This window comes from Barbus barbus (assembly GCF_936440315.1).
Source record: "Barbus barbus genome assembly, chromosome: 37".
Taxonomy (NCBI): domain Eukaryota; kingdom Metazoa; phylum Chordata; class Actinopteri; order Cypriniformes; family Cyprinidae; genus Barbus; species Barbus barbus.
Genome location: NC_136715.1, coordinates 19,521,218 through 19,532,684, shown reverse-complemented (window position 1 = coordinate 19,532,684; position 11,467 = coordinate 19,521,218). Strand labels below are relative to the sequence as shown.

The window sequence follows — 11,467 nt, the reverse complement described above, 5'->3', positions numbered from 1 at the left end:
AGATTTAATGCACCTACTTTAATACAATAGAGAAGTGGAAAACTCTGACTGGCTTGTTTTAAATTGTGCCATATTTTAAAAATTTTAGATTTTTAGAGATATAATTAAATTAGTAACTCAGCAAACTGACATTTGGTACATTCTGCTTTATTAAAAGTGTACATCCCCCCAAAACCATTACAAAGCTGATGTACAAAATAAAATAGAAGGCAATGTCTTCCGTTTTGAAACAAATAATTTATGCCCATTTAAAAATACATAAAAAAAAAGACAACACTACACTTAAAAGGCAGGTCAAATGTTTGACACAAACATAATGGAGAAATCAACCCTTTTGGATCAAATCATCACTCTTTGAAATAGCACATCTCATTTTAAACAACACTTTCACATCAAAGTATTATAAAATATTGACAAATGAGAAAAAGAGTCAAATTAGTTAAAAAAAAAAAAGGACTTCAAATCTGATGTAATTTATGGCAGACCAGCTGCTAATATGCTACCAAGGAGAGTTTGATCCTTCAATGCATTCTCCACGTCTCGCTCTTCAATCTTCAGGGAGATCTAGGAAAGAGAAAACAATATTGACATTTTGACCCCTCATTAAACTAATCAATTAAGATACTGCTTCAATAAAAATCTTAAGGCCCAAGTATACTACATTTTCTGTTATACTATTAATAACTCATAACTGCTCTTACTTTAGTCAGTCGAGCCTCCTTGGGCTTTTTGAGTGTGAAGATTCCTCTGCTCTCCAGCAGACCGCAGAGAGACAGACACTCGGTCCTCTGCTTACACAGCTTACTGTACACTTCACACAGCTGCAGGAACACAAACAGGGTTATCAGCCCCAGAATGACTTCTCACGTCCTCCCTAATGTATTCAGAACAGTTTACAGGGATTAGAAACAAGTTTCATGTTAAAAAAGTATATGCGCTTATTGAAAGATTTTTCATATTTGTATTGTTTTTTGGGTTTTTTTCATATTCACTCATCTAAAAACGGGCTGTTATATATATTTCTTATTAGAGTAACTTAAAAAACCTAGCAAATCTTCATTATATCTGTTCAGTTATTGCATTATATTTTTTAAATACATGAAATAATAGTGTTATTTTTACTCTGCAGTTCAAATGTACCGTACTAATATGAAAAATAAAGTCTGTGTCATAAACGTTGTGTAAACAACTTGTCTCTTCAGAGAACATGCTTCAGTTCTCCTGGGACAAAGTATCTAAAAACAACAAGTACATAAAACAATCAAATTCTTTATTGCTTTAAGGTCCTCTTAAAGCTGTGCCTGTCTTCGTTTCCAAAAGACACCAACTGGGTCGAGGACAGTCATATTTGTATATGAATATACACTTCAGTAAAAATAGAAATTGTGTTATATTTTGACATTTGATTGTTTAGAAAAAATCATGCATAATATTATCTCATATTGACATTTCATTGGAGTTTAAATGTATTGTCTGTGAATGTATTTTATGTTGGATAATAGCAGTTTCTGTATTTGTTAATGGGAGATTTGTGGACGTGATTCATTTCTTTTAAGAATATGACCCTGTATAATTATGTAATCAGTTGTACCTTTTTGGCTGTGATTCTGTCGATTTGGCTGTTATTAAATTATTCAACTAAGCTATCAAAATACATTTATAGGATATCTCGTTTCATATTTTATGTTAAATGGCGACAAGAAGGTCCCTTTTCATGATTTAGTTATTTTTATCTATTTATTTTCTTATGTTGTGACATTTAAAGAAATCTTCAGTCAAATTTCTTCCAAGTTTAAGCTATATAGATGTGTGTGTGTGTGTGTGTGTGTCATCAGCATGACAATGTTATACCTCAGTCTAACTGATTAATCATGACATGGAGTGGCTACATATTTTGTGTTAATGTAAAACACTAATTATAAAGCAACGTATTTTAACAAAGATCAACACATTTATGTTATACCACTATCATAAAGAAGCACATTAATTCCCATTCCCATCTTTTATTTGAGAATTATGTTGACACATATTTGAACACATTCAGAAAGAAATAAAATGACATTTACAAGTCTGATTGGTCACCAAATCCCAATTAATAGCTTCTATATTAATGGCCAGAAGTGCCTGAACATTATTAACTTATAACATATGATACAACGTCACAGAATTAAAATACGCCCATTAGAAAACTTGTAGTGTTTTGTACAAAATCCACTAAAATGTATTTCCTGAAATTCAGTTTAGGTTTAAAACACTAATGATGAAAAGCAACGTGTAAATGGCCCACAAACATTGGTACCCAGCAGGAGAAAGCGTGCAGATGAGCCAGAAGATGGCACTGTCTGTATACGGTTTAAAAAAAAAACACAGATCTCCAACAAGACCAAGTCTTTGATGGCACTTAGTGTATATTTGGTCAGTAAAACGTAGTTTAAATTCAGCATGGAGTTGATTTTTTTATATGTGACCATATTGGCTGTCGTATTTTGTGACTCTGTAGCGTGACGAGGAAAACACAACTGTGGAATGAACAAGAAACAAAGGGTGTTTCGTGGCCTTTGTAGTGTAAGCAAACACTTTCAGAATTAAATTCATTCCTGACTGATTTGGAAAGAAAAAAAAAAAGAATTAAAATACATACAATGACATGATTGTCCAGAGAAATACAGACTTTGTGTCTGATATGCATAGTCATCAATAATCCACAAGTGCTACACATTTCATTGAATTAAAAACTTTGGTTGCTGTAAGAAACAGGTGGAATGTACACATCTAGCTTCATGTGAACTGGAGTTGTCTGCTCTCGCTTTGCTGTGCCGCTGTCGTCTGACGCGATATTAAAAGGTGCATTTCTAGGCAGCACTGGAATATTGCACAGTGTTTTCAGGTCTAGAGGTACAGCATTCTGGAGTGGTTTGGATCAGTGATCATGTAGGTGTTTATAGCGTTGTCCTAAGAAAGATGTTATTCGATGTATTGTATACGCATTTATGTGTTTATGTGTTATCTCTTCTTGGTCCTTCTCTTCCCTGAACAGTGTTCACTTCCCTCCAACAGGAGGCAGTGGAGGAGCACCTCTCACTAAAACTGGAGAGATAAAGAGGACGTGAGGAAATGTGTTTATCTCTATGGATGAATGATAGGTCAAAGTTAAAAGTAAGGTCTTTACCCTTGTTGCTTTGGCTGGGGTAGATCTTTGGGAAGGGTCTGTATTCTTCAGGAGGGGGAAGGTCCTCTATAGGGTGGAAGTCGAACTTGGACTCAAAATCATCTGAGAAGAGACATCAGACATTTTATAAATAGAAAACATTATCTATTTTATGCACTACCTAGTGGACAAGTAGCCATGTCAAGATGAGCACGTTCATTTCATTTAATATGTGGCTGCTGGAAGAATATTTCTGAAATGTTTTTGCTAGTTCGTCATATGAAACTTGTGATCATTTGAAACAATTATAATTCATCTATTCCAGTCTTTTGCAGATTGAAGCTTCATTAAAAATTCAAAGCAATATATTCAATATTCACAATGTACACAAAAAAAAGCATCGAATTCTACATTTGTTAAAAAAAATGTTTAATTTTAATTTAAAATAACTGTTCTTTATTTAAATAAATTATTAAATGTAATTTCATATTATTAAAAAAAATGTAGTGATGCTTAATATTTTATGGAAACTGTGATAAACACAGCCATTTAAAAGTTCGGGTTAAGTAAAGGAAATAAATTAATTACTTGTATTCAGTTAAAGACATTTTATGTTACCAAAAATGCTGTTCTTTTGAAATGAACAATATAAAGCAGTTTTCAACATTAATAATAATAAGAAATGTTTCTCAAGCAGCATATTAGAAAGATTTCTGAAGGATCATGCGAGACTGAAGACTGGAGTAATGATGTTGAAAATTCAGCTTTGCTTCAGTTTTTAAAATATATTCAAATGGAAAACAGCTATTTTTAATTGTAATAATATTTCACAGTATTATGGTTTTTACTGCAGCCTTGGTGAGTGTAAAATACTTCCTCAGGCCTGTTGTGATTACTGTATTTGATTTTAATGTGCTTGTTTAGTTTAGTTTAATTAAAGTAATTCTGGTGTTTATAGTGAAATAGTATAGCAAACATAACTTGATTATCTTGAGCAAGATTTTTTTTCTTTCTTTCTGTGTTTTACTTCTTGAATTAAACATTTTAAAAGTAACTGGACACAGTAGCTGTTTGGTCAAAATGATTTATGAAAAATAAATCCAACCTGTTAAATACTGAACTATCGAACAGAATCAAAATCTGATATTTCTTTAGCATTCTCCACCCCATGGATTTTTCCGCCCAAGCATTTTTAACAGCTGAATCCTTCTGACAAAACATTTTCTAGGTTTTTAAGTTAATAATTCATTTGGATGTTCAGGGGTTTCTGATGTTCTGATGATGCTCTATTTATTTTACTTTGACATTTTTATCATTTTAGTAAGGCATGAACCCTCACAAATCCCCAAGAGTTTGAGAAACCTGTATGAAATACATAAAGAAACCAGTTTTTTTGCAAATGAATGATCACTAACAGGTTATGAGTAAAATGATGATCTTATTTTTCAGAACTATTTATCTCCGCGTTCTATGAAGGCTTTGTTGACGGGTGTAATGAGGAAATAAGTGGGCCGCATTTGAATTACTGAGAACTCATTTGACTTCAGGATTATTTTCATGTGCTGATGCACAGTAGACTACAGATCCACGCTGGAAATCAAAGTTCTGATCTACGGGAACTTCCCACAAACAAACAAATTAGCAACTAAGAAAATGAACTGAACAGATGTTCCAAAAAAGATTGCATCATCTGATGGAACTCACCAACAAAGGACCTGGGGGCAGATGACGTATGTCCATTGCGGAGAGGTGGAGGAGGAGGAGGTGCATGTCCTGAATGCTGACGTCCAGCAGAGGACAGAGGAGGGGGCTTCCCTCGACCAGGAGGTTCAGAAGACGTTTGTGGCCCACTGCGATAAGGAGGCGGAGGTGGTGGTGTTTCCCGAACCCCGTTACGAATTACAGGAGGAGGAACCTGAGGAGCTGAATGAAAACTTCATTTTACATGAGATCTACATTTACTTGAAAACCCTTGATTTCAAGGAACAGTTCATGAAAAACAGTCATCATTTAGTTCTTTTTCCATTTAAAACCTATTTGTTAATTCAATTTTGGTAATTGGGTAGTTTAATTCTATATACTGTTCAGGGAGTCATGTTGTCAGGCGATAAATTAAACCGGTCGATGCTGAAAGTCAAAACACGTCAAAAAAGCACTATATATATATACATATACATATATATATATAGAGAGTGGCTGTGATGAACAGACCTACAGGCTTAACATGCGCTGTCCTAACAGTCCTAGATCATGTGATTTTCACAACTGGCAACTGTTTTATGGAGCTTTTGTCAACTGAAAGCTTTTTTTCATCTACTGAACAATCAGTATGTTGGTAAACAACAGTACAATCCATTGAACGCAATGTACTTCTAATCTCACAGCCTCATTTCATTCCTGTCAGAAACTGACTAAGGTCTATAGTGAGAGAATTTCCAGTTTGTGTTTTACCTGTGCTGCGCACCACTGGATCTCGTGATGGCGGCGGGGGTCGTCTGTTCTGCTGGGCAGGAGGTGGCGGAGGAGCCTGGCTACGGATGTTAGCATTGCCATGGCTTCTCTTTTTCAGCGAGTTTCGCCTCTGTGGCAACTCGGGGGCCGGGTCACCATTTGCAGCATTAGTCGGCTGACGATAAGGAGGAGGTGGAGGTGGAGGTGCATTTGAGGAAGGGGAGGAGGATGACGAGGAGCGAGATGAAAAAGGGGGATGTCTAGGATGCCCATCCCGAGCAGAAGATGGTGGCGGTGGAGGCCCCTTGCTTGCAGGCGGTGGTGGAAGGGGTTTCTCACGACTATGTGCCCCAGAACCCTGTTGGGCTGAGGAGGGTCCGCGGTTGCCACTGCGATTGAATGGCGGGGGTGGAGGCGGAGCGGAGTTGGTGGGTTTTGAGGAGCTGCTGGCAGCAGATGGTTTGGAGATGTCTGGCACGGAGGGACGTTGATTTCGTGGCTGTACTGGAGGTGAGGAGCGGCCAACATCACCACGACCGGAGCCGTCCGGTTCAGAATGACTCGTGCCACGAGGGACCGCAGGGCGAGAGCCAGGCGGCCGCAGCGCTGACCGTCCTACAGAGCTGTCTGTGTGGACACATTAATCAAACAGTTTGAGATAATAATTAGGGCTGCACGATATTGGGGGAAAAGTCACATTGCAATATTTTTTCCTGCAATATATTCTGCGATATGAAAAAATAAATTTTGGCCATTTGACTTCATAATTGGAAAGAATTAATCATTCTAGAGTTAGTATGGTGATTTTGTTTGGTAGCGCATCTTCATAGAAAATAAAAATTAGGGCTTACACCGAAATTAAAATTCTGAACGCACTTGGCCCAAAACTGAAACTGAAAATGCTTTTTAATAATTATTTATTATTTTATCAAATAATATTAAAGACTTTTTTTAATTTGACTCAATAATTTTAATGTTACTGAATTAAAAAAATACAAGCCGATAAAATATTTACACTTTTATTGAAAGTAAAACAATATAATTGGACAGAAAATAATTTAAAATTAAATATCAATATATTATTTTTATTCGGTTCTATGCAACAGAATCTTTAACTGATTTAACCGATTTTCTTTTTTCCAATTTGAATTTTTTAATCACTTTTAACAGATTGTTTTCTTTCAGCCAAATATCAAAAATGCCATTTTCGGTCGATCAGTTTTAGCAGCCAAAATAAAAAATAATCCATATTTTTTATTATTATTGCATCCCTAATAAAAAATAATTTTTAAAAATGGTGAAAAAGTTCTTTATTGTGTAGCCTTAATAAAAATCCATCATTGCACTCCCCACTGTGAAAGGGAAACATACCTCCGACTGGTCGTAGTTTAGGCACTCCTCCACTGAACAATCCTCCCATGGCCTTTGGCCCAGAACCACCTCCAAATCCTCCACCACCTCCACCTCCACCTCCTCCACCTGCACCTGCACTTCCACCACTGCCCCCTCGACCTCCAGTCTCTGCCAAAAAATAAAAAAAAACACTGCATGGTTAGCTGGGTCACGTCAAACATGAAATGTATTTTCAGCAGTAGTGCACTACAGATGGCGTACGTTCAATGGCAGGTGCACTTCTGTCATTGACCCCACTGGTCTTCTTCAGTTTGGCTCCTTTGCAGATGTCTGACAGCAGAGCTCCTCTTCCTTTACCTTCATCTCGACTTAGTTTTGGAGGTGTGGTGTTTGCCTGAAAGTCAACACATTTGTATGTTAAAAACCTGATCTATTCATTTATTTAAAAATACACTAAAAATGCATTTCATTGACTTGAATTCTCTTCAAGAAAAAAAATTGTTCTGCATTTCTGAAATTAAAAAATTAAAATAAAGTCAATTAAAAAAAAAAAGCATAAAGGGAGTTGCAAACATGAACTAAGGAAGCAACAGGGAGGTTAAATCGTGGCAGTAAGGCCAAACACATGCTACCCGCTCTTTGCTTTACACTGACCTGGCTAAAGCTGGGGGGTGGTGGAGGTCCAGGTGGAGGGGGAGGAGGAGGAATAGGCATCTTAGCAAATACGGAAGACGTCGACAATCAACTCAATCTTCAGCGGTTCTCACAAAAACTCTGCGAGGTGGAAGAATTACAGCCATCAGACTTCCACACAGCTTCAGGTAAATCAAAAGATGGTTGTAACTAAAACAATCCTTTAAAAACAGGGACTCATCATAGTGACATATTACCGATTAACGTCATCGATGTGGCGTCACAGTACCTCCCAAACTACCTGACTCTTCCAGCAACTACACAACAGCAGACAGCAAGCTCCACACGATGACTACAGAGCGTTTCAAAAATACGAAAACAACTTTTTTTTTTCACCACTGATAGGTTAAACTTCCTTGCTTCCAAAAAGTTTCCCCACCAGTTCAGGCAGAAGTGTTCGCTCACATGTCCACAGACTTCAGCAAAACTTCATCAGGACTAACTGGAATGTCACTAAGCAGGATCTGCCGCTGCACAACGACTAATGGAATCGAGAGAGCGTTAAAATGTGTGAAGCACGGAAAAACGTGTATAAAACCTGTATGCTTGTGACCTGAATGGCTCATCTTCGTTACATTCAAGCTATTACATGCTGTAATCAAAATGCCTGTTGCTGCTCTATTTAATCATGGCTTTGTATATGAACACATCTAATAAATAAATCTACAAAGGCACCACACAAAGCTCTAAAACAAATATGGCATATGACTTGTTTCCCGAAATCTACATGTGAACGTGAGCGCATGGACACTACAATAAAGAAACAAACCACCTCTGTCACAGAAACTCATCAACCCACTTTTAAACCTAGTGACCTTTAGAGGCAAACAAATCTCAACGGAAACACAATGGGAAAAAAGCCATTTCAGTCATCATTTACTCACCCCTCAGTTGTTCCTGGAGGACTGTGAGACTTATACTGAACATAAAAGAAGATATTTTGAAGAATGCTGGCAACGTTGGTGGTCTGCATTGACTTCCACAGTGATGACCAGAAAACAACATTATTTAAAATATCTTCTGTGGTGTTCAGCCAAATAAATAATTGCATAAAGATTTCGAACAACTTGACAGTGCGAAAGTGATGACTTTTAACAGTATATTGAATGCACTACAAAACATTTTATCCAGAAAATAAACCTGGCATTCCTCACATTGTCGCATAACAGGCCAAAACAGGCAAACAACTATCTCTGCCCTACTCAGCCTTACCAAATCTGACCTTGTACTGTTGCAAGAATCTGTTAAGCGCATGTGAAAAACGTAAGGATGCAAGAGTTTAGGATGATCTGGAATGCAAGATTCACATCAAGACCACAAAAAACAATATCATTTTGTGAGAATATGCACTTTTGCAACTGTCAACAGTAAAGTTCAGACTTGACGTTGTACACTTTTGCTTGGCAGTTGTAAATGTCTCATGACCAGAAGTGTTTAACCTTATATAAAGCCTATACAGTATCATATTTGAAACTTGAATTTCTAAACCGTCGACATTATCCATGAAAATGCTGTTGCACACAATCTTCTTCATGCCTTCTGTTGTCTGATTGATAGTTTATACTTTTTTAGCAAGTAAAAGGCCTTTTAGTATAATTATAAAAACATCCAATGAAGTAAACATAAGAATAACATTTATATCCTGAGTAATATTTAAGATGAACACTTACTAGACTGAAGCAACTTCAGTTTACTTGATTATCCATACATCATTTTTTAGAAAAATCAGGTTAAAATATAAGCATCAAATATGGAAAAGTTCATCTCTATTATTACTATATAACATCGCATTACATGTTTTGTCCCCCATATTTAAAACAGTGCTTCGATCATAAACGAAATATTATCTTAAGATATATTATTAGGAGATATGGAGTGACAACTAATATTTATATGCATTTTATGCAAGTAGTCTGCTGTAATAAATACATCATCATATAAATGTCAACAACTGCACCAAATATTTGCTCAGTCTGGGTCTGTAAATAAAATTGCTCTGCTTTCTTTTTCAAGTGTAAACTTCATATTCTCCAATATCATACTATATGTATCATATCTGATGCATCAAGCTTTTATGGTCATTTCAGATATGATACTAAACATACTGCAATAAAAAAAAGACCTGGTCTCTAAAAGCATAATACAGATACAAATACCACTCAGAGCTTATAATATTTATGCTCAGTATCATAAACCACTGCCATGTGTTCATAGAATTAAAATCTCGTTTTGCTTTACTTTTACAGCAAAACTAAGTAAATGAATAGTGGAAGAAGCCAAACCAGTTTATTTGTGTTGGTTAACATTATCATGACTAACTGAGTCAATAAATACTTGAACAGTGACCATAAAAGATCCTGAAATATGATACAGGTTCAAGCACGTACAGGTAAAACCAACATTTTTGACACAAATGATGGTGATTCATAACCGAATTGTTCTTTTGAGTCGGATCTTTGTAATGAATCGGTTGAAAACCGGTCTAAACGACTCGCTGATTAATAAAAACAACCCCAGCGAAACAGGTATACGTATACACAGATAACTTATAAGTGCACCAACTTTGCTCAAAGTCACGGTAAATAAGAAATAGGTCAACTTAATAACTAACTTACTTATTCTTCCGGCTGTTAAGACGTTAGCAAAGCTTACCTGTAGGTCGATACGAGCTCCTGTCCCAAACAACATTAACGTTAAACAGTAATCCGCTGTCTGTCTGACCACCGAAAAAACTGGTAACTAAGTTAGCTAGTCGTAAGAAAGCTTACATACTGACAACTCTGTAAACTTATTCCCAAGAGTTCACAGCGTGAAACGAAAGCACGAAAGACAAAGATTCACAAAACCGGATTTAACATTGCTGCCCAGCGATACCGTTCCAGCGGTGGACCACTGAGCTACGAAATCCCGGAAATCACCGAGTCGGTACAAAATGGAGGCAAGGAGGCCGAAAAAATCCGATTGCATCCGGAAAGCATGACCTGCAACTCACGGCTAACCTAACCTTGTCCCCTTGCGTCACGCTGCAGGAAGCATCTGCCAAAACTCAACAGTAGTTTGTTACTAACCTCATTGCTTTATGTATTTATACACTGGTGACTGCAGGAACTTTATGGTATTTCTAATAACTTGTCAAATTAATTATAAAGTCAAAATAAGTCAGGTAACACTTTACAATATGGTTCATTATTTAAGATGAACTAAGAATGATAGTTTTAGATGATTAAAATCACAAGTTATGTTTGTTAACATTAGTTAATGCACTGTGAACTAACATGAACGGCTGATGTTATTGTTTTTATTAACTAACATTAAAAAAAGAATGAATAGTGTAATTAATGTATTGTTCACTGTTAGTTCATGCATTATCTAAATGACACCTTATTGTAAAGTGTGTTATTACCCATATTTGAACAACAAAAGTCACTTTGCTTTTGAAACAAATTTTAAAATGGTTTCGCTCATTTAGCTACATACTTGATTCAGAGTTTTAACGCTTTTTGACCTAATTTCCATGACTTTAGCCTACGAGTATGTTTAACATCACTTATATAAGTTAGAATTATCCACTGGTATCTCAGGTAAAAGATGTACATTGAAGGAGAGAACAGGACTAACACATGACCCTAGATGGGTTCCAACACATATGCCCACTGTCACAACAGCACCTGATAAAGCTCTACCCTCCAGGCCACAGCTCCAAAAACAGACAAGTCAGCAGCACAAAGAATCTACAAAGTACAGCGCAAAATGTGTTCAGCAACATTCAGTGTGCAAATAGATGACACACAATTCAATATGCAAATAAGTCCATGGGAAATT

General features: G+C 36.4%; 1 protein-coding gene across 2 annotated transcripts; it reads right to left on the bottom strand.

Moving 5' to 3' along the window:
- Window positions 1-134: 134 nt before the first annotated feature.
- LOC306857209 (WAS/WASL-interacting protein family member 2-like) lies at window positions 135-10,561 on the bottom strand. 2 transcript variants are annotated; one of them, XR_013783077.1, is made up of 9 exons: window positions 10,298-10,561; window positions 7,607-7,726; window positions 7,214-7,346; window positions 6,971-7,120; window positions 5,600-6,226; window positions 4,853-5,071; window positions 3,170-3,271; window positions 702-821; window positions 135-564 (listed from the first exon to the last, which is right to left on the bottom strand). XR_013783077.1 is itself a non-coding variant. In XM_079397017.1 (8 exons), the coding sequence occupies exons 2-8, from the start codon at window positions 7,664-7,666 to the stop codon at window positions 3,041-3,043; spliced, it is 1,338 nt and encodes a 445-aa protein (XP_079253143.1). In that variant the 5' UTR covers window positions 7,667-7,726; window positions 10,298-10,561; the 3' UTR covers window positions 1,986-3,040. The 2 variants fall into 2 exon arrangements, 1 of the variants encoding a protein (XP_079253143.1); XM_079397017.1 differs by lacking the exons at window positions 135-564; window positions 702-821 and adding an exon at window positions 1,986-3,087.
- Window positions 10,562-11,467: the final 906 nt, after the last annotated feature.

Excerpts from the sequence above, each read along its gene's own strand:
- LOC306857209 (XM_079397017.1), bottom strand. The coding sequence starts at position 7,666 with ATGCCTATTCCTCCTCCTCCCCCTCCACCTGGACCTCCACCACCCCCC. Across the intron at positions 7,347-7,606 it reads CACCCCCCAGCTTTAGCCAG|GCAAACACCACACCTCCAAA; the intron begins GTCAGTGTAAAG and ends GTTGACTTTCAG. Across the intron at positions 7,121-7,213 it reads AAGTGCACCTGCCATTGAAC|AGACTGGAGGTCGAGGGGGC; the intron begins GTACGCCATCTG and ends ATTTTTTGGCAG.